This window comes from Neovison vison, chromosome 4 (assembly GCF_020171115.1).
Source record: "Neovison vison isolate M4711 chromosome 4, ASM_NN_V1, whole genome shotgun sequence".
In the NCBI taxonomy this organism is placed as follows: Eukaryota; Metazoa; Chordata; class Mammalia; order Carnivora; family Mustelidae; genus Neogale; species Neogale vison.
The window spans coordinates 145,407,715-145,431,372 of NC_058094.1; the positions used below are offsets into that span (position 1 = coordinate 145,407,715).

At 42.1% G+C, this 23,658-nt stretch overlaps 2 protein-coding genes across 3 annotated transcripts in view; one reads left to right on the top strand and one right to left on the bottom strand.

Annotated features, from left to right (window-relative positions):
* ARMC10 (armadillo repeat containing 10) overlaps positions 1 to 14,320 on the bottom strand; it is a 37,741-nt gene extending 23,421 nt beyond the window's left edge. The window contains exon 1 of one of the 2 annotated variants that reach the window (XM_044245869.1): positions 13,912 to 14,238. In XM_044245869.1, coding sequence (XP_044101804.1) covers positions 13,912 to 14,050 — 139 coding nt within the window. In that variant the 5' untranslated portion in view covers positions 14,051 to 14,238. Of the gene's footprint in view, positions 1 to 13,911 lie in introns of both variants that reach the window. The other variant, XM_044245870.1, reaches the window with a different exon arrangement.
* A 243-nt stretch (positions 14,321 to 14,563) lies between these two features.
* Positions 14,564 to 23,658, top strand: part of FBXL13 (F-box and leucine rich repeat protein 13) — a 253,505-nt gene continuing 244,410 nt past the window's right edge. The window contains exon 1 of the mRNA XM_044245871.1: positions 14,564 to 14,638. Coding sequence (XP_044101806.1) covers positions 14,564 to 14,638 — 75 coding nt within the window. The remainder of the gene's footprint in view (positions 14,639 to 23,658) is intronic.

The window sequence follows — 23,658 nt, forward strand, 5'->3', positions numbered from 1 at the left end:
GACCAGAAAGGAACTGAGACAATACACAGTAACAGTCACCTTACAGGCAATACAATGGCACTAAATTCATATCTCTCAATACTTACCCTGAATTTAAATGGGCCAAATGCCCCAATCAAAAGACACAGGGTATCAGAATGGATTAAAAAACCAAGCCCATCAATATGCTGTTTACAAGAAAGTCATTTTAGGGGCGCCTGGGTGGCTCAGTGGGTTAAGCCGCTGCCTTCGGCTCAGGTCATGATCTCAGGGTCCTGGGATCGAGTCCCGCATCGGGCTCTCTGCTCAGCAGGGAGCCTGCTTCCTCCTCTCTCTCTCTGCCTGCTTCTCTGCCTACCTGTAATCTCTCTCTGTCAAATAAATAAATAAAATCTAAAAAAAAAAAAAAAAAAAAAGAAAGTCATTTTAGACCTAAAGACACCTACAGATTTAAAGTGAGGGGGTGGAAAACAATTTACCATGCTAATGGACATCAAAAGAAAGCTGGGGTGGCAATCCTTATATCAGATCAATCAGATTTGAAGCCAAAAACTGTAATAAGAGATGAAGAAGGACACTATATCATACTGAAAGGGTCTGTCCAACAATAAGTTCTAACAATTTTAAATAACTATGCCCCTAATGTGGGAGCAGCCAACTATATAAACCAACTAATAACAAAATCAAAGAAACACATCAACAATAATACAATAATAGTAAGGGACTTTAACACCCCTCTCATTGAAATGGACAGATCATCCGAGCAAAAGATCAACAAGGAAATAAAGGCCTTAAATGACACACTGGACCATATGAACATCACAGATCTACTTAGAACATTCTATTTCAAAGCAACAGAATATACATTTTTCTCTAGTGCACATGGAACATTCTCCACAATAGATCACATCCTGGGTCACAAAATAGGTCTCAACGAGTACCAAAAGATTGGGACCATTCCCTGCATATTTCCAGATCATGATGCTCTGAAGCTAGAACTCAATCACAAGAGGAAAGTTGGAAAGAAACCAAATACTTGGAGAACAAAGAGCATCCTTCTAAAGAATGAATGGGGCAACCAGGAAATTAAATAATTGAAAAAATTCATGGAAACAAATAATAATGAAAACACAACTGTTCAAAAATCTGTGGAGACACAGCAAAGGCAGTCTTGAGAGAAAAGTATATAGTGATACAAGCCTTTTTCAAGAAACAAGAAAGGTCTCAAGTACAAAACCTAACCCTACACCTAAAGGAGGTGGAGAAAGAACAACAAAGAAAGGCTAAACCCAGTGGGAGAAGAGAAATAATAAAGATCAGAGCAGAAATCAATGAAACAGAAACCAAAAAAACCAACAGAACAAATCAAAGAATCTAAAAGCTGGTTCTTTGAAAGAATTAATAAGATAGATAACCCTCTGGCCAGACTTATCAAAAAGAAAAGAGAAAGGACCCAAATAAATAAAATCATGAATGAAAGAAGAGAGATCACAGCCAACACCAAAGAAATACAAACAATTACAAGAACATATTATGAGCAACTAAACGCCAGCAAATTTGATAATCTGGAAGAAATGGATACATTCCTAGAGACTATAAACTACCAAAACTGAACCAGGAGGAAATAGAAAACCTGAACAGTCCCATAACCAGTAAGGAGATTGAAGCAGTTGTCAAAAATCTCCCAACAGGGGCACCTGGGTGGCTCAGTGGGTTAAGCCTCTGCCTTCGGCTCAGGTCATGATCTCAGGGCCCTGGGATCAAGCCCTGCATCGGGGGTCTCTGCTCAGCAAGGGGCCTGCTTTCCCCCCTCTCTCTGCCTACTTGTGATCTCTCTCTCTCTCCGTCAAATAAATAAATAAAATTAAAAAAAAAAAAAAATCTCCCAGAAAACAAGAGCCCAGGGCCAGACAGCTTCCCAGGGGTATTCTACCAAACATTTAAAGAAGAATTAATTCCTATTCTCCTGAAACTGTTCCAAAAAATAGAAATGGAAGGAAAACCTCCAAACTCATTTTATGAGGCCAACATTACCTTAATTCCAAAACCAGACAAACACCGCATCAGAAAAGAGAATTACAGACCAATATCCTTGATGAACACCGATGTGAAAATTCTCACCAAAATACGAACCAGTAGGATCTAATAGTACATTAAAAGGATTATTCACCACAACCCCACAATCCCACAAAGTGGGATTTATTCCAGAGCTGCAAGGTTGGTTCAACATCTGCAAATCAGGATGATACAGTACATTAATAAAAAAAAAAACAAAAAACAAGAACCATATGATACTCTCAATAGATGCTGAGAAACCATTTGACAAAGTACAGCATCCTTTCTTGATCAAAACTCTTCAGAGTGTAGGTATAGAGTGTACCTACCTCAATATTACCAAAGCCATCTGGAAAAACCCACAGCGAATATCATTCTCAATGGAGAAAAACTAAGAGCTTTTCTGCTAAGGTCAGGAACGTGGCAGGGATGTCCACTATCACCACTGCTATTCAACATAGTACTAGAAGTCCTAGCCTCAGCAATCAGACAACAAAAAGAAATTAAAGGCATCCAAATCGGCAAAGAAGAAGTCAAACTATCACTCTTTGCAGATGATATGATACGTTGAGTGGAAAACCCAAAAGACTCCACTCCAAATCTGCTAGAACTTGTTTAGGATTTTAGTAACGTGTCAGGATATAAAATCAATGCACAGAAATCAGTTGCATTTCTCTACACCAACAAGAAGACAGAAGAAAGAGAAATTAAGGAGTCGATCCCATTTACAATTGCACCCAAACCTGTAAGATACCTAGGAATAAACCTAACCAAAGAAGCAAACAATCTGTACTCAGAAAATGATAAAGCACTCAGGAAAGAAATTGAGGAAGACACAAAGAAATGGAAAAATGTACCATGCTCATGAATTGGAATAACAAATATTGTGAAAATATCTCTGCTACCTAAAGCAATCTACATATTTAATGCAATCCCTACCAAAATACCATCTATTTTTTTCAAAGAAATGGAACAAATAATCCTAAAATTTAAATAGAACTAGAAAAGACCCCGAATAGCCAGAGGAATGTTGAAAAAGAAAGTCAAAGTTGGTGGCATCACAATTCTGGACTTCAAGCTCTATTACAAAGCTGCAATCACCATGACAGCATGGTACTCACCCAAAAACAGACACATAGATCAATGGAACAGAACAGGGAGCCCAGAAATAGACCCTCAACTCTACGGTCAACTAATCTTTGACAAAATAGGAAAGAATGTCCAATGGAAAAGACTGTCTCTTCAACAAATGGTGTTGGGAAAATTGGACGGCTACATGCAGAAAAATGAAACTGGACCATTTCCTTACACCACACAGGAAAATAGACTCCAAACGGATGAAAGACCTCAATGTGAGACAGGATTCCATTAAAATCCTTGAGAACATAGCCAACAACCTCTTTGACCTCAGCTGTAGCAACTTTTTCCTAGAAACATCACCAAAGGCAAGAGAAGCAAGGGCAAAAATGAACTATTAGGACTTCATCGAGATTAAAAGCTTTGGCACAGTAAAGGAAACAGTCAACAAAACCAAAGACACATGACAGAAAGGGAGAAGATATTTGCAAGCTACATATCAGATAAAGGGCTAGTATCCAAACTCTATAAAGAGCTTATCAAACTCAACACCCAACGAACAAATAATCCAATCAAGAAATGGGCAGAGGGGGCACCTGGGTGGTTCAGTAGTTTAAAGCCTCTGCCTTCGGCTCAGGTCATGATCTTGGGGTTTTGGGATCGAGCCCCGCGTCGGGCTCTCTGCTCAGCAGGGAGCCTGCTTCCCCCTTCCTCTCTCTTTGCCTGCCTCCTTGCCTACTTGTGATCTCTGTCTGTCAAATAAATAGAAAAAAATCTTAAAAAAAAAAAAAAAGAAATGTGCAGAGGACACGAACAGACATTTCTGCAAAGGAGACATCAGATGGACAACAGACACATGAAAAAGTGCTCCACATTACTCAGCATCAGGGAAATGCAAATCAAAACCACAATGAGAGACCACCTCACACCAGTCAGAATGGCTAAAATTAACAAGTCAGGACACAATAGATGTTGGTGAGGATGCGGAGAAAGGGGAACCCTCCTACACTGTTGGTGGGAATGCAAGCTGGGGCAGCCACTGTGGAAAATAGCATGGAGGTTCCTTAAAAAGTTGAAAATAGAGCTACCCTACAACCCAGCAATTGCACTACTGGGTATGTACCCTAAAGATACAAATGTAATGATCTGAAAGGGCACATGCACCCCAATTTTATAGCAGCAATGTTCACAATAGCCAAACTATGGAAAGAATCTAGATGTCCATCAACAGATAACTGGATAAAGAAAATGTGGTATATATCTACATTAGAATACTACGCAGCCATCAAAAGAAATGAAATCTTGCCATTTGCAAAGACGTGGATAGAACTAGAGGGTATTATGCTGAGTGAAATAAGTTAATCAGAGAAAGATAATTATAACATGATCTCCCTGATATGAGGAATGTGAGAGGCAAAGTCGGGGGCTTAGGGGGATTGGAAGAAAAAAAAAAATGAATCAAGATGGGATTGGGAGGGAGAGAAACCGTAAGAGACTCTTAATCTCACTAAAGAAATTGAGAGTTGCAGGGGGCGGGGGTATGGAGAGGGTGGTTGGGTTATGGACACTGGGGAGGGTATGTGCCATGTATGGGGAGTGCTGTGAAGTGTGTAAGCCTGACGATTCACAGACCTGTACCCCTGGGGCAAATAATACATTATATATTAATAAAAAATAAATAAACCCAAACCAAAACAAGACCCAATTCACATTCTGATTTTGGTCACCCATTCTAACGTACAGTGAGTTTTTCCGAAGAACCAAGCAATTCCTGGACACCAGCAGGTTCCACAATTCAATTCAACTTTGACACTTTCTACCTGCATCAGACCCCACAGGTTATGGGCTCAGTCATCAAAGACCGCCCCCACCCCTTCAGATGCCAGGAGCAAGCCCAAGTTATCACCAGTACTCCTCTTTTTTAATTTTTTTTTAAAGATTAGTTATTTATTTGGTATATATATAGAGAGAGACAGCAAGAGATGGAACACAAGCAAGGGCAGTGGGAGAGGGAGAAGCAGGCTTCCTGCTGAGCAGGGAGCCCAAAGCAGGGCTCGAACCCAGGACCATGGGATCACAACCTCAGCTGAAGGCAGACGCTTAATGACTGAGCAACTGAGGCGCCCCGTCACTGACTGGTGCTTCTCATCAGAGATTCACCAACACCACTTTGGGTCCAATTAATTTGCTAGCGCAGCTCACAGAACTCAGAGAAAATTTTGCTTATTAAGTTTATTGCCCTCTAATCACGTTTGCCTCCCCTGTAACAAGACCCCATCCTTACAGGGCTTTCCAAAAGTTACCATTAACATAACAAAAGATACCTTTATAGCTCACAGCACTTAGAAGATTCTGAGGGTTTTAGGAGATTTGTGCCAGAAATGGGGATGAAGAAAAAATATGTATTTCTTTTTCAAAATCACAATATTAGACTAACTATATGCTGCCAAGAAACTCACTTCGGCTTTATGGATACACACACAGAAGGAAAGTGAAGGGAGAGAAAACAATATTCCACGCAAATGGAAGCTTTAAAAAAGCTGGGGTAGCCGCACTTACATCAGACAAAAGACTTTAAAACAAGGACTGTAATAAGAAACAAAGAAGATAATTATATAATGATAAAAGGATCAATCCAAAAGAAGAGCACATAACAATTGTAAATACGTAGGCACCCAACACAGAAGCACCTTATAAAGCAAATATAATCAGACTCAAAGGGAGAAACAGACTGCAGTACAATAGTAGGAGACCTCAATACTCCAGTTTTATCCATGGACACGTCACCCAGGCAGAAAATTGATAAGGAAACATTGGACATGTTAGACCAGATGAACTTAACAGACATTTACAGGACATTCAAAAGCAAAACAGATGTTCTTCTTAAGCACATATGGAACACTCTCCAGGATAAATCATATGATAGGCAACAAAATAAGTCTTCATAAATCTAAGAAGATTGAATTAATATACAAACTTGTCGACTCTAAGGTAGTGAACTAGAAGTGAACTAAAAGAAGAAAAATGGAAAATTCACAAATATATAGAGATTAAACATGCTACGGAACAACTAGTGAGTCAAAAGAAAAAATCAAAAGAGGGAAAAAATATCGAGAAAAAATAAAGATAGAAATAGTGATTAGGGAACAGAAGGCTGGCGGAGGACAGAACAGAAGCTGACATCATGTAACCTTCCCCCACCCCCACTCTTGAGTGGGACATAAGTGACAGTCTTTGGGAATCTCCCAACTATCTTAAGGTTAATACCTTGCTAAGAAAGGAAAAACGACCTTGACAATGGCAAGGCCTCTGGTATCTGGTATCCCGTAGGTCTTTAGCCTATGAAAGTTCTATGGAAATCTCCCTTTTTCCTTACCTCCCCCAACACCATCTTTTTTTTTAATTTTTATTTCTTTTCAGTGTAACAGTATTCATTGTTTTTGCACCACACCCAGTGCTCCATGCAATCCGTGCCCTTCATAATACCCACCATCTGGTTCCCCCAACCTCCCACCCCCCGCCCCTTCAAACCCCTCAGATTGTTTTTCAGAGTCCATAGTCTCTCATGGTTCACCTCCCCTTCCAATTTCCCTCAACTCCCTTCTCCTCTCCATCTCCCCTTGTCCTCCATGCTATTTGTTATGTTCCACAAATAAGTGAAACCATATGATAATTGACTCTCTCTGCTTGACTTATCTCACTCAGCATAATCTCTTCCAGTACTGTCCATGTTGCTACAAAAGTTCCCCCAACACCATCTTACATAACCTGGTACCCCTCACAACCCCGGGGCAGCAGCAGCTCTTTCTGCCCAGGGGTCCTGTCCCGGTGCTTTATAAACCACCATTTTGCACCAAAGACATCTCAAGAAAATTCTTCCTTGGTCATGGGCTCTGGACTCCACTCCACTGAACCTCACCTATATTCTAAAACTTCATCAGCACAACATACCAAAACTTATGGAATGAAGCAAAAAGAGTCCTAATATGGAAGTACAGAGTGCTAAATGTTTATGTGAAGAAATTTGAAAGATTTCAAATAAATAACCCAACTTTACACCTCAAGGACCCATAAAAAGAACAAAGCCCAATGTTAGAAGGAAGGAAATAACAAAGAGCAGAGCAGAAATAAATGAGTAGGAAGACAATGGAAAGATCAATGAAACTAAGAACTGGTTTACTATAAAGAGGAACAAAACAGGCAAACCAGTGGCTACACTTACCAAGAAAACAGAGAGAGAGAGAGTGGCTTCACTTACCAATGAAATGAAAAGAGACACTACAATTGATATCACAAAAATACAAAGGAAAAAAATACCAAAGGATCACAAGAGGGTATTAGGAACAATTATATGCTAACACCTGGACAATCTAGAAGAAATGGAAAAATTCCTAGAAATATAAAATCTACAAAAAATGAATTGAAGAAACAAAAAATCTAATCACACCAGTTACTAGTAAGGAGATTAAATCAGTAATCAACAAAGTCCCAACAAACAGAAGTCCAAGACCACAGGGCTTCACTAATTAATTCTACCAAATTCTTCACAGAAGAATACCAATACTCAAACTCTCCCTAAAACAGAAGAGAAGGGAACACTTCTAAACCCATTTTACAAAGCCCTCTTACCTGGATACCAAAATCAGACAAGAACCACCACAAGAAAGAAAATTACAAGTCAAAATCCATGATGAATACAGATGTAAAAAGTCTCAACAAAATATGAGCAAACAAAACATTAGAAAGTCATACACCATGATCAAGTGGAATGTACCCCAGGATGCAAAGATGGCTCAACAGCAGACAATCAATTAGTATGACACACCATCGTAAGAAATGAAGGATAAAAATCATACCATCTCAACAGATCAGAAAGAGCAGTGGACAGTACCCAACATCCATTCAACAGCAGACAATCAATCAGTATGACACACCATCGTAAGAAATGAAGGATAAAAATCATACCATCTCAACAGATCAGAAAGAGCAGTGGACAGTACCCAACATCCATTCACGATAAAAACTCTCAACATGGGGCGCCTGGGTGGCTCAGTGGTTTAAAGCCTCTGCCTTCGGCTCAGGTCATGGTCCCGGGGTCCTGGGATTGAGCCCCGCATTGGGCTCTCTGCTCAGCAGGGATCCTGCTTTCCTCTCTCCCTCTCTCAGCCTACTTGTGATCTCTCTCTCTCTGTCAAATAAATAATTAAAAGACAAAACAAAACAAAACAAAAAAACCTCTCAACACTAAGAGGGTAGAGAGGGACTGTACCTTAACGTAATCAAGGCCATTTAGATCAAAGTCACAGCTAACATCATACTCAGTGGTGAACGAATGAGTGAGAGCTTTTCTTCTAACACCAAGAACAAGAGAAGGATGTCCACTCCACCATTTTTATTCACATTTTATTCAGTTTTTATCCACAAATTTTTATTAACAGTACTGGAAGTCTTGGCTAGGGCAATTAGACAACAAAAAGAGATAAAAGCCATCCCATCAGAAAGAAAAAGTAAAACTATTTGCCGATGACATTATATAGAGAAATCCCTCAAGACTACCAAAAAGCTGCGAATACACAGGTTCAGGAAAATTGCAGGATACAAAATCAATATAAGAAAATGAGTTGCATCTCTATATGCTAAAACAAACTATCAGAAAGAGAGATTAAGAAAATAACTCCAAGAAGAAAAAACAAACAAACAACTCCATTTACATTTACATCAAAGAGAACAAAATACCTAGGGATTAATTTAACCAAGGAGGTATACAAACCTGTCCACAGAATACTGTAAGGCTCTGATGAAAGAAATTGAAGAAAATACAGATAAAGAGGAAGCTATTCATCATGCTCATTGACAGCAAGAACTAATAAAATGTCCATATTACCCAAAGCCATTTACAGATCCAAATGCAATCCTACCAAAATTCCAATGGCATTTTCACAGAAATAGAATAAACAATCCTAAAATTTGTATGGAATGAGAAAAGGCCCCAAATGGCCAAAGCAATCTTGAGAACAAAGCTGGAGGCATTGTGGTCCCTGACTTCAAAATACATTACAAAGTTACAGTAATCAAAAGAGACATAAAAAAAAAGCAGCATAAAAACAAGACACACAGATCAATGGAACAGGACAGCCCAGAAATAAACATACGCATTTACAGTCGATTAATTTATGACAAAGCACCCAAAGAAATACAATGGGGAAAAGACAGTGGCTCAGATATGGGAAACAGGCAGAAGAAAAATTATTAATTTCCTTACCCACTGACAAGCCCTTGAAACTGGCAGAGTGACATTCCTCTAAGGACTCAACTGCCTTCACCTAACACTTCGCTTAGGGCAAAGGGCAATCCTGGCCTGACTGACCCCTACCCCCGACCAGGATCCTTTAAGTTCTACTCTACAATTCATTGGAAAACTTTATCTCTAAACCCTCCAAGATAGTGTTGACAATCATTCCGAAGCACAGGGCCCACTGATATACATCTAAAGGGTCTCCCGCAAAAGGTTATTCATTACCATGAATAAAAAAGGTCATGGTAATGAATAACCTCTTGCCCAACAATAGCTAGCCCCTCAAGGTCCTAGAAATCTTGCTTCCAAAATTCTTTATACACTTATGTCATTCCCTATACCCTACCAACTTACAAGTGTATAATGGACCACTCCTCACAGCCCCGGGGCAGCAGCCCTTTCTGTCCTTGGGTCCTGTCCCGGGGCTTTAATAAACCACCATTTTGCACCAAAGATGTCTCAAAAATTCTTTCTTGGTCATTGGCTCTGGACCTCACCCCACCGAACCTCACTTATACTCTAAAACTTCATCAGCTCCAGGAAATGGTGCTGGGAAACCTCGACAGCCACATAAAAAGATGAAACTGGGCCACTCTTATATCAGACACAAAAATCAACTTATAGGGGCGCCTGGGTGGCTCAGTGGGTTAAGCCGCTGCTGTCGGCTCAGGTCATGATCTCAGGGTCCTGAGATCGAGTCCCGCATCGGGCTCTCTGCTCAGCAGAGAGCCTGGTTCCCTCTCTCTCTCTGCCTGACTCTCTGCCTACTTGTGATCTCTCTGTCAAGTAAATAAATAAAACCTTTAAAAAAAAATCAACTTATAATAAAGTCTTGAACATAAGACTTCAAACCATCAAACTCCCAAGAGAATATGTAGGCAGTAAGCTCCTAGACATAGGTCTTTGCATGATTTTTTAGATTTGACACCAAATCCAAAAGCAACGAAAATAAACAAGTGGACTATCAGATTTTAAAACTTCTGCACAGCAAAGGAAACCATCAATAAAATGAAAAGGCAACCTATGGAATGGGAGAAAATATCCCCCAATCATTTATCTGATAAGCAGTTAATATCCAAAATATATAAAGAACTCATGCAACCCAATGGGAAAAAACGCAAGTAATCATTAAAAAAAAATAAGCAGGGGATCGGAATAGTCATTTTTTCCAAAGACATATTAAGAGGCAAACAGATACGTGAAATAGTGCTCAACATCTGTAATCATCAGTAACATGCAAATCAAAACCACAACGAGGTATCACCTCACACCTGTTAGAATGCTAGTATCAAAAAGATAAGAGATTTAAAAAAAAAAAAACCAAAAACAAAAAGATAAGAGATAACAAGTGTTGGTGAGGATGTAGAGAAAAGGGAACCTTGGTCTGCTGCTGGAGACTATGTAAATGGTGCGGCCACTATGGAACAGTTTGGAGGTTCCTCAACATTAAGAATACAACTAGCATGCAGATCTAGCAATTTCACTTCTGGGTATTTATGTGAAGAGAAAGAATCATTACCTTGAAAAGACATATGCATCCCCATCCCATGTTCACTGCAACATTATTTATAACAGGAAGACACAGAAACAACCTCAGTGTTCATTGATAGATGAATGGATAAAGAAAATGTGGTCTACATATATATAGGAAAACTGAAATAGTGGAATATTACTCAGCCATAACAAGAAGGAAATCCTGCCATCTGCAACAACCCGGGAGAACACTGAGGGCATGATTCTCAGTGAAACAAGTCAGACAGGAAAGAAAAAACAAATACGACATAATCTCACTTATATGTCTAATCTAAAAAAAAAAAAGGAAAAATCAAATTCATGAATACAAATAGATTCATGACTGGGGTTGCCAGAGGCAGGCGAAGGGGGAGTGTAAAATGGATGAAAGTGATGAGAAGAACAAGTTTAAAGATATGTAAATATTGGGAAAGTAATGTACAGCTTGGTGACTATAGTTAGCAAGCAATAATGTATTATGTACTTGAAAGTTGCTGAGAGTAAATCTTAGAAGTTCTCATTACAACAACAAAAAATCTGTGTCTATGAAGTGAGAGATGTCAACTAAACTTTTCATGGTGATTATTCTGCAATATGTACAGATTCCTGAACCAAGTATATCAAATCAAACCAAATATATACATATTACATATATTTGATATCAAATATATACATAGGCACATATCATACTGTATACCTATCATTGACACAATATTTTATGTCAATTTTATCTCAATTACAACAAAAAAGATCATCTTCAAAAATCTAAAGATGATGCTTTTTTTTAGTAAAAAATGGGTACTTGTCAAGTCTTCTTCAAAGATAAAGGGGTACGGCGCCTGGGTGGCTCAGTGGGTTAGGCCTCAGCCTTGGGCTCTGGTCATGATCTCAGGGTCCTGGGATCGAGCCCCACATCGGGCTCTCTGCTTCATAGGGATCCTGCTTTCCCCCCACTTCCCCACCACCTCTCTGCTCCACAGGGAGCCTTCTTCCCGCCCCCAGCCCCCACCTCTCTGCCTACTTGTGATTTCTGTCAAATAAATAAATAAAATCTTAAAAAAAAAAAAAAAGATAAAGGGGTAGTTTCAGGAAGGAGGGACCAGGAGCACCTTATTTTGTAAGGTGCCTGACTTAAGGTAAGGGTGACTTTGGAACTGGTAAAATTAAGTTTAAAACACTGACTTTGTCAGTGTTCACCAGGTTCAATCAGTGTAAGTGAGAAGGTATCTGAATCCAGATATCTCTTTCACACACAAACAAATTAGGCTTTGTAAGTCAGGGTAAATAAAAACTTTTTTTGAAAATTGCTTTTTCCTTTGTCCCTAAAGGGAAACAGACCTTCTCCCTACTGTTTTCTCGGAGTATTTCCTTGAGTAAACTTGTACAGCTCACCCTCGAACAATGAAGAGTTTAGGGGTGCCAAAATCCACATATAATTTTGGATTCCCCCAAACTTTACTAATAGACTGCGATGAACTGAAAGCCTTACTGAAAACAGTTAACATATATTTTGTATGTGATATGTCTTATGTACTGTATTATTACAATAAAATAAGCTAGAGAGAATGTTAAGAAAATCATAAGGAAAATACACTTACAGAACTGTACCTATACTGAAAAACAAACAAACAAACAAAAACCTCCACGTAAGTAACCCTGTGCAGCTCACATTCTCCTTGTTCAAGAACCAGCTATAACTGTAATTCCTTTGTCTCCTTAATATAAATGACATCTTTTTAAAAGCTAAGTAACTCTCCTGCCAGTTTACAACCCAAGAAAGTCTTTCTTATGGGCTTTGGGGTCATCTGCTTGAAATGTGAACATCAAAAAGGTGGAGCCCAGATCTCTGAATTTAGCCTCACCACCTGGTTCTATGTTGTAACCACCTGCTTGTGTTAAAGATGCTGAGAAGTCTTACCTTTCCTTTGGATAAAAGCAATTAGCTGACACAAATTGCCACGTCAATTACCAGTGAATTTAGGATGCATTATGTGTAAATGGTGCTGTCAAGCATTTTCTTAAAGACAAGTTACTGTCTTTCTAGATAACATGCAGGTGGTATGAAATAGATTTTATCTGCCTAGATACATAAAGGGGTGAGAATTCTCTATTCAATCCCATTAGCTGACTGCCTGGGATGAGCACAGCAATCTAGTTTAATGCTTACTCAACAATAAAACTTTAGTTCTTTTCTGTATTTGCAGAGAGGAATTTCTTGGTTGGCAGGAGAATTAATTTTTAATTATTTCTGTAATAACGTCCATGACCGGAAATTTCCCTCCAGAACATCCAGCAAATCCTCAGAATCCCGAACGCACCAATCGGGACTTTTGGACGGCAACCTAACCATGCACTTTTTCGCCGGGAGGGTAGCTTCCTCTCCCATGCAGACAGCTGTTTCAAACTGATAGGTTCATCCGTGTCTCTTATCTCCAGAATCTCTCAGCAACTTTGTGTCTGAACCACAGCGACTTCAAGGTACCTCCCCGCTGAGGCTTGGCCTAGAGGACGCAGAACTACCCCTCCAGCTTTCCTTCTCCCAGGGCAACTGCAGACACAATTTCGTCTACCGCTCCAGGCCCCGCAACACCCACGCCATCACAGGGAGAATCCCCTTGGTAACACAAAGGCCGGAGCAAGTTTTAACGTGCGCCGCAGTGGACATGCTTTTGAGAAACCCAGCCAATCCTCCGCTGTGACGCCGCACTCACGCAGGAAAATGTGGGCAACTTTTCATCACGGGATTTTGAACTAAGTGGAGGCAGGAGGCGGCTCAGGACCTTACACGCACCCCATCAAGTGCACGATCTGTCCTCGGCACTTGGCTTCTCCACCTGGCCGTGCTCACGAGCCTCCCGCCCTCCCTTGGCTCGGCTTCTTTGGCCGCGAGTACGGGAAGGCCACGAGCACCCGCTGTCAACCTTCACCCCAGGCATAACACCCAGTCCCGGTCCGCTGTCCCCCGCCGCCTGCCGGGCATCCCGTGGCCTCACCTGCGGAGCGCGAGGGGCGCAGCCGAAACCTACGGCCGCCTTGCCGCTGCCCCCGCGTCAGCTTGTAAATGCAGTAGCAGGCGCCGGCCCCGAGGACCAGGCCCGCCGCCACCCAGCCCACGTCCCGGGCGCCGCCCATGCTGCCGCCGGGGCTGGGGCGCAGCGTTCGCCCTGGCGCAGGAGGCCCCGGAGCCAGCAGATCCCCGCGCCAACCGAGCGCGAGCCCGCGGAGAAAAAAGGAAATAGGGTCTGAGCTCCGCCTCCCGGAAACGACCCTGCCAGACTAGCAAGACCGCCCCCTGCGGCCCCGGAGCTTCCCGTAGGCTTGGCAGAGGCGGGGCGGGGGGCAGGACTAGTCCAGAGCCTCAGGGACTGCGCGACCCGAAGGGGGCCCCCGGAGGCCGCCGCCGCAGCCGCCGCAGCCGCCGCAGCCGCCCGAAGGCGGACTTCTGTTGGCTGCCGCCGGGACCGAGGCCCGTCTTCCTCCCGCCGCCCTCCTGGCTGCTCCCCTGCCCCCGCCCCGCCGCGCCCGCCCCTCCCTGCCCCGCCGTTGCCGGGGCAACGCCGGGACGCGCTAGTCCCCGGCCTGGGCGCGGCGCCTGCTTCCGGGGACGCGGAGGGCGGGCGGGGAGTTTCAGTGGGGCCTCTGGTCATGGCCTCGCTACGCACTGCCAGCCCCCGGCTGAGGAACTACTTCAAGGAGAACTACATTCCTCAGGTCTGCGAGGTACTGGCGCCACGTGGCTGCGGAGTTAAAAGGGAGTGGACCCCGGCGATTTCCCGGAGGAGGGGCTAGGGTCTGGCGGGAGAGCGAGTGGAGGGTATGAGGAGCGGAATGGGAAAGGATGAAGTCAGCCTTGAATAGACTGGCCGTCTGGGCTGAAGACATAGATCAGAGAGGAGAAGACAGAGGGGGCGATGGTGGCGGAAAGGAGGGGAAGGGTGACATGTTCCCCGGAGAAAGAGCGCAGGGCCCCGGGGACAGCAACCGCACACTCCAGACGTTAAGGTCTGGTCAAGAGGGGCCTGAGGACCGAGGAGGACCGCGGAGAAAGTGTTCTAGAGACAGAGGAGCAAAATTAGAAGAGTGCGGCTTTATGAAGAGAGTGGGCAGTAGTGTCACCTGAGAGGAGGTATGGTGGGTTTGGCACACGGTGAGCCTGTGTGATGAAGGAGAAGATAGATTTCAGGTCAGCTGAGCGAGAGTGGACGCTGAGACCCCTACGGAAGGACGCTGAGACCCTTCGTGAAGGGAAGGAGCCCACGGCCGGGACTGCCCTAACCCGAGGAGACTGTACTCTACCTGGTCATTAGGAGTAAGGAGGACAGAAGAGGGGTGGGTAGGTTTTGTTGTTTTGCGGGTAGGAAGCCAAGTAACTTCCATTTCCTCTACAAATATTTGGTGAGATATTTGCTAAGAATGTGTACATTTGGAGGCAGCAGAAGGGGTTTGGAGCAGAGATAAGGTATGTGGAGATTACAGGGGAGAGAAGTCTAGGGAAGGAAAGAAGAGGGGAGCCAGCCCATGTTGAGAGCCCTGCTCGGGATGGTAAGTCTCTTGTGCAGTTGGGAGGGCAATTTGATAGAGCCTTTCTGAATGGTAATTTAGAAGTATTTGTTAAAATGTTAAGTACATACACCCTTTGATCAAACATTTCACTTCTAGAGATCCACTTCAGATATAGACTTTCACTGTATCCGGAAAGCTGTACAAGGATATTCATTATTGTGAAAATAGCAAATAACTTATATATGAATAAGGGAATGGGATAGTATATAAAGTATATATGTATTTTTTGAGAAGAAGAGCTTTCCAAGACATTTTATTTTATTTTTTTAAGATTTTATTTATTTATTTGACAGGCAGAGATCAAAAGTAGGCAGAGAGGCAGGGAGAGAGGAGGAAGCAGGCTCCCTGCTGAGCAGAGCCCAGGGGCTTGATCTAAGCAGAGGCTTTAACCCACTGAGCCACCCAGGTGCCCAAGACATATTTTAAAAGAGGAAAAATAATGCAAGTTGCCCCAGAAGTGTCTACTACAATGTAACTGCTCTGATTTCATATAAGTATGTATATGTGTGTATATGTATATGTAGGTACGTATATCTAGCTACATTTAAGACAATAATGCATGCATAGAACATACACGTCTGGGTGGCTCAGTGGGTTGAGCCGCTGCCTTCGGCTCGGGTCATGATCTCAGGGTTCTGGGATCGAGCCCCGCGTCGGGCTCTCTGCTCAGTGGGGAGCCTGCTTCCTCCTCTCTCTCTGCCTGCCTCTCTGCCTGCTTGTCATCTCTCTCTGTCAAATAAATAAATAAAATCTTAAAAAAAACAAAACAAAACAAAAAAACCTTTAAAGCAAATGTTTAGGGGGCGGCTTTATTTTTTTTTTTTTAATTTTTGCCATATACCTCTGTATTGTTTTAATTTTTTTCTGCTGAGTTTCATTCATGTTTTACTTACATACAATTATGTTTGAAAATAAGTAGAGAGCATGGTACTCATCTTCCCCACTGAGTGATTTTCTTAAGTAACAGTAAACCAGATGTAGATGTAAAAATAAGGGTTGACTTCATCCAGGATAGGCGTTTGCCAGACATATAGTTTGGAGGAGCGGTGGTGGTGAAGGAGCTAAGCTTTTTAGAGTGTCTGAGGGATGGGCAGAGGGACTAGGTGGGAAGGGAGAACAGTTCCTGACACAGATATACAGGCAGAAAGTAGAGGATCCTAAGGAGTAAGGAGGGGTAGAGGGAGTAATGGAGGGAGGGAGCTGGAAGAGTAGGAGGGTAGGGGTCAGAAAGCAGAATGTTTGTGTTTAAGATTTTAGGATTGAGCTCTTCTGAGTGATGACTCAGACTAGATTGGCTGTGGAGTAGGTAGCAGAAGTGGACTTGAGTTGAGGGTCAGGGAACATCAGGGAAGTGAAAGCCTCTCCTCATCTTGCTCTCCACTTGCCATAACACTAGGAGGCTGGCAGAGGATCCTTGGTCCCTCCTTTGGATACAAACCCCCGTTGCTCCCCAGCCTACCACATTGCTCCCGGAGGAGAGAGGCCTTCAGTAGAGCCCTTTGCCTAAGGCGATATTCTCATGAGAAGTCCCTCTCTCCCTTCTGGCACCACATTAGCAGTAGGAGCAAGGGAGCGGTTTTCTGGGGCCCACACTCCCACCTTAACCTGGTTACCCGCTTCCCCTAGGAGACTATCAGGATGAATAGTCTGTGCTTCTTAAGCCTGCATAGTTCTTCATCTGACCCAATTTGACAGGACTAACGATCTTCTAAAACCCATCTTCTGCAAACTTTGGAAGATGTAATTTTTTTTTATCATAGATTTCCTGTATACTCAACCTTTTCTGAATTTCACCTACCTATCTTAAATAAAACCTGAGTATCATTTCCCTGCAAATGCTTGCACAGAGGCTGATTGAAAAACCAAAACAAAACACCCTGCTTGACTTACTGACTTAAATATCGATTCTATTGATTGATACTTGTCATCAGTTTTGGAACGTTTTTGACCATTTTCAAATAATGTTTCTACCCAATTCTCTCTTCTTCTTCTGGGACTCCAATCATCAATATGTTAGGCTTTTTTTGTTTTTTTTTCCCCCCCCTGTTCTGTTTTTTTCCTTCTTTTTCCCTTTGTGCTCAAGCTTAGATATTTTTCACTGATTGTCTTCAAGTTTATTGATTCTGCTTTATGCTGTGTCCTGTCTACTATTAAATATATCAAATGGATTCTTAATTTCCAGCAGTATATTTTTCCATTTCAGGATTATCAGTTGATTCTTTTTTATAAATTTTGATGAAAATTTTGCATGTTTTCATCCATTTTATCTAGCATTTCCTGTTTTCTTTAAAGTGTTGTTATTTTAAAAATCATTGTTAACATGAATAACTTTGAAGACTCTCTGAATGGGGTAATTGTTGAAACTGAGTGATGGGTTCATAGGGGTTCATGATACTCATTTACTTTCTGTATGTTTGAAGTTTTCCATAATAAAATGTCAAAGGATAGCAATGACTGGATGTTTTTTTCCATAATGTACATAGCTAGGGATGGATGCTAGACCAGTTTGATTGGGCTATGTAGTTCTTTTCTATTTGCTCGTTGTATCAGTTATCCATTGCCTTGTAATACAGCCACAAAACTTAGTGGCTTAAAGCAGCAAGAATCATTTCGTTTGCTCAAAAATCTGAATTCTGAAAGGTTTTTCAGGGAGATCATGTCTCTGCTCCATGTGGTACCATCTGGGGTGGATGAACAGGAATTAAACACCTACTTTCAAGATGGTTTGCTCACATACCTGGCAAGTTGGTGCTGGGCATTGGTTGGGGGCAGAGGGTCAGCTATGTCTGTGAGCCAGGAGGCTTGGTTTCTCCAAATGGGCCTCTTCATGAGCAACTTGGACTTCCCCACAGTATGGAGGCTCAGTTCTAAGAGCAAGCATCTCCAGAGAACTAGGTAGAAGTTATACCACCATGTGTGACCTCGGCTCAGAAGTCAACATAACATTATTTCACCGAGATTTAAGAGGAGGGAATATAGACCCTACTTCATGGTGGGAGGCATATTAAAGTTATATTGTGACAATAGCCTGTGGGATGGGAGATATTGTCATGGCCATACAATTAGCCACAAGTGGCTTGCTCATACAAGGGGAATCTGGGATCAAGTTGTAGTTACAAGCATTATGTGGACAAATAAGATGGGAATCACAGCAGTGTCACCCAGTAAGTGGGCTTCAACCCTTCTACATATTTATCCCTTCTTTTCCTCTTCCCTTTCTGTGTTCCCCAGAAGTAGATGTACACTGGACATTAAAAAGTTGCCCACACAATATGCGTTTCCCTCTTCCTTCTAATATTTCTTATATTCTTCTATAACCTCCCTCTTCCCCACATAGACCATATGCTTCAGGGAAGCTGACTATCTCTGTCCCGGGTGGTCCAGCCCTTATTGGCTTTCAACAATAAGGTTCTCTGGCCACAGTGTCTGTGACAATGTGGGCTGTGGTAATCATGAGAGAAGGCAAGATGTGATCCAGGCCAGTTGATGTCAAGTTGTTGGTTGGAGTGCCAGGACAGAGATATACCATCTCTGGATGTCCATGGGGAAGTGTGCAGCCCTGGGAGCCACTGCCGATTATCCTGTACTCACAAGGAGAAATGGTTTGGGGTTCCTAGAGGTTTGTACACCCATCTCAAAGACCATTAGATTGTATGTTCAGCTCATGTTAGTCAGATAACATTTTTCAAACAACAAATTAGGGTCTTGGCACCAGACAGCCTTTTTTTTCTTGGGGGACAGCAAGAGTGATAAGGAGGGGACGTCAGACCACTCCATCAGCAAATGTTTGCTGGGCATCTACCATATGCTAGTAGAAAATTTGTCAGTGGCTTTAGGCACTTGCAGCTGTGAATTTGAAGCTGTCTTTAGTCCTGACATTTCTCTTGCATTCTCTGTGCATTTATCTATTTGGGTGTCCTGTGAAACACTAAGGAAACATAAATGGGTGAAGCTAATTTTAATAATACATATATATTTTAAAGATTTTATTTATTTATTTGACAGAGAGAGAGATCACAAGTAGGCAGAGAGAGGGAGAGAGGAAAGCAGGCTCCCTGCTGAGCAGAGAGCCCGATGATCCCAGGACCCCGGGATCATGACCTGAGCCGAAGACAGAGGTTTAAACCACTGAGCCACCCAGGCACCCCTTTAAGAATATATTTGATAAAACCAGTCCCAGAATATAATCATTTCAACATAGACTCAATATAAATAGAATCATATTAAGTCTTCAAAATTGGGTGTGTATTTTACACTTAAACAGCCCATCTCAATTTGGACTAGCCATGTCTGAAGTTCTCAATAGCCACATGTAATTAGTTCCTACTATATTAGACAGTGCAGGTCTCGACTATATTAACATGTGTAATAAGCCAAGGAAAATTACCCTGGACACAGAAATGATCATTGTGTCTCTAAGATTGTACTTTTCAAGGGCACAAGGCTTCTAGAACTTCAGGAAAAGCCTGAGTGGCACAGTGAGGCTGGAGGGGTGGTCTAATGGCCAATCAAAATGGTTTCCTCCTTCTTAGTGATCAGCGGGGTCACACATGGGACAGCTGTTCTCACACACACCAAAGGAAATTGATGTCTATTTTCAAATCTAAAAAAAGATTTTATTGTGAAAATGAAAAAAGTAATAAAAGCATTCTATCAATTGAATGTTCTGTCTACCCAGATTCCTATGTTGAAGCCTAATCTCCCATGTCATGGTATTGGAGTTGAGGCCTTTGGGAGTTGATTAAGTCATGAGGTAAAGCCCTCATGGATGGGATTAGTGCCCTTATGAGGAGGCCTGAGGGACATCCCTCTCCCATCCATCATGTGAGGGCACTGTGAGAAGATAGCTGTCTGTGAACCAGGAAACACCTCTCACCAGACACAGAATCTTCCTGTACTTGGATCATGGACTTCTCAGCTTCTAGAAATAAATTTCTATTGAGAAGTTTCTGTTGTTTATAAGTCACTCAGTCTATAGTGTTCTGTTACAGCAGCCTGACTGGACAAACGGTTGATGTGGTTTGTTGTTTCAAACCACAAACCCCTTTAAACCCATAGTGGAGGGTTGCCTGGGTGGCTCAGTCAGTTAAGCATCTGACTCTTGATTTTCTTTTCTTTTTTTTTTTTTTTTAAGTAAATAAAAAAAGATTTTATTTATTTGCCAGAGAAAGATCATAAGTAGGCATAGAGGCAGGCAGAGAGAGAGGAGGAAGCAGGCTCCCTGCCTAGCAGAGAGCCCGATGTGGGACTCGATCCCAGGACCCTGAGACCATGACCTAAGCTGAAGGCAAAGGCTTAACCCACTGAGCCACCCAGGAAGTCCCTGACTCTTGATTTTGGCTCGAGTCTTGATCTCAGGGTCATGAGATCGAACCCTGCCTTGGGCTCTGTGGTGGTTGTGGAGCCTGCCTAGGATTCGATCTCTCCCTCTGCCCCTCCCCTCACCCACCCTGGTGCTTATGTGTTCTCTCTCTCTCTCTCAACAAAGCAAACAAAACAAAATAAACCCCATAGCTGAGAAGGACTCTAGGGGAGACTTTTGGTGACACAGATGGAGATTGAACAAGTGGCCTTGGTTCGGTCCTTCTGAAGTTCTCATTCTCTGGGGTTGTCTCTCTTTGGCTACTGTTATAGCTACCTCCCTAATCCTATCTAGATGAAGCCCATCCCAATAAAGGACAAATAAAATGTATGCAAAATCAGAGATGGCTAGTGTCTTAGTCTTCCTGGGCTGCCATAACAAAATACCATTGTACTGGGGCTTAAGTCACAGAAATTTGTCTTCTCATAGTTCCAGAGCTCAAAGTGTGAAATGGGGGTGCCTCCCACATGGGTGGGTTCTGGTGATGGCACCCATCTTGGCTCGCAGACACCTGCCTTCTCACTGTGTCCTCCCACGGCAGAGAGAGAGCAAGCTAGCTGGTGTCTCTTTTTATAACAATGCTAATTCTATCATGAGGACCCTATTCTCATGACCTCATCCAGCCCTGAATACCTTCTAAAGGTCCCATCTCCAAGTATCATCACCCTGAACGCATGAATTTTGAGGGAACACAATTAGCCCATAACAGCTAGTCAGTGGAAGAAAACTCCTATTTAACCGCACTGGCAAAACAAAGTGTAGATGAAATGAATTACTGTTTTCCAGCCATCAAATCAATAAAAATTAGAATTTTATAATTATCAGTGCTGGCAAGGTAAAATGGACACTCACATTGGATGTTAAAGAGAGTATAAATTGATAATACCTTTTTAGAAAGCAATTTTGAGATATGTATGAAGAGCTTCAAAACATACTTCTTGGGGTCTGGGTGGCTCAGTGGGTTAAGCCTCTGCCTTCGGCTCAGGTCATGATCTCAGGGTCCTGGGATCTAGTCCCGCATAGGGCTCTCTGCTCAGCAGGGAGCCTGCTTCCTCCTCTCTTTCTGCCTGCTTCTCTGCCTACTTGTGATCTCTGTCTGTCAAATAAGTAAATAAAATCTTTAAAACAAACAACAAACAAACAAGAAAACCCCACACCTCCTGATTCTATATTCTTGCAATCTATCCTAACAAAGTAGTCAGAGATGAAGATATGTACATTTCATCATTAATAGTGAAAATATTACATCATATAATTTTTAATAATGGGACACAGTTTGAAACAACTTAGATGGCCAACCACTTAGAAGTTATAAAAATTTATGGTACTATTTTTTGTAGTAGATTACCAACCAACCTCAATACATGAATTTTTTTTTTTTAATTTTTAAAGATTTTATTTATTTATTTATTTATTTGGGAGAGAGAGCATGAATGTGGAGGGAGGGGCAGAGGGAGAGGGAGAAGCAGACTCCCCTCTGAACAGGGAGCCTGACACTGGATGCGCCATCCCAGGACCCTGAGATCATGACCTAAGCTGAAGGCAGATGCTTAACTGATTGAGCCACCCAGGTGCCCCAGTACATGATGTTTTGAAGAATTTTGACCAGACGTGGAAAAATGTTTCATAACCAAGAAAAAAAAAGGGATAACGCCCCCCCAAAAGATATACAATAACAATACATAATCCTCATTTTAATTTGTCAAACTATAATTTTAAAATTTAAATTGTAAAAAATATATGCATTGTGGAAAGACTGAAGTTAAAAGTTTTATTAGAGGTTATTTCTGGTGGGCAGGATGATGGTTGATTTTTATTTTCTTCTCTATATTTTCCTCTGAATTTTCCAAATTGCATAGACCATATACTATTTTTATAATCAGAAAAAAAGTTCATATATTAATAGAAAATACTGAAATGCTGGCCTAAAAGTAGGAAAAAATACCCCCTTTTTTGCTCTTGCATACTGTTACCAAATAAACTAGAAAGCAATAAAGAAAGCACAGGGAGCAGAAAAGCATTTATTACTGGGAAGCTCTGGTTTCTCAACCCAGGTGCAGCTGGTTGGCCTGTTGCAGGCCTGTGTCTGGTCTCCCTGGGATGAGATCCCTTTGGCTCTGGCCGCATGACTGAGGTCTCCTGGACACCTCATTCCTAGATGGCTCAGTGTCTTCCCCAGCTAGCACCTTCATAAAACCCTCTCACTTTGGGTCAGTTTGCAGGCAGGCCTGTGTGTGCCTAATTGCATGCTGGTAGATTCCAAAGGTTTTTTGGTTCTGTGTTAGCAGAATCCCAGGCTTGTCCTGACTCCTAGGAGAAATGTTCTATGGCCGGAGAAGGGCCATTGGGAGAAGAGAGCTCTGCTGCTTCCCTTTCCACTCATCCTGCAGCATCAAAGAACAGTTCTCGTCCCATGTGGATATATTTTGGGATTCTCATGAACTTGGCGGGGTGGGGGGGAGGACTAAAGATTTTTTTTTTCTGATTTTCACAAGATGAATTTGAAATCACTGTGATTAATCACCACAGTTGTTTTCTGTCCCAAAATAATATCCTCCTTCATGGTTCATAGCCTCATGTTGCAACAAGCTGGTCTATTTCCATCATGGACCACCAGTATCTAATATGCCTTCCATGTAATCTACGTGTACTATTTGTACAAGAGATAGAAACATTGAGAAATAGAAGGTTTTTTTTTTTTTTTTAAGACCTTGGAGGCAAGTATTTTTTAAACTTTAATTCTTGGTTTGAAATAAATGAACTGATTGATCAAATACTTGTAAATTTGGGCAATAAAAGTTTTACTCCCTATATA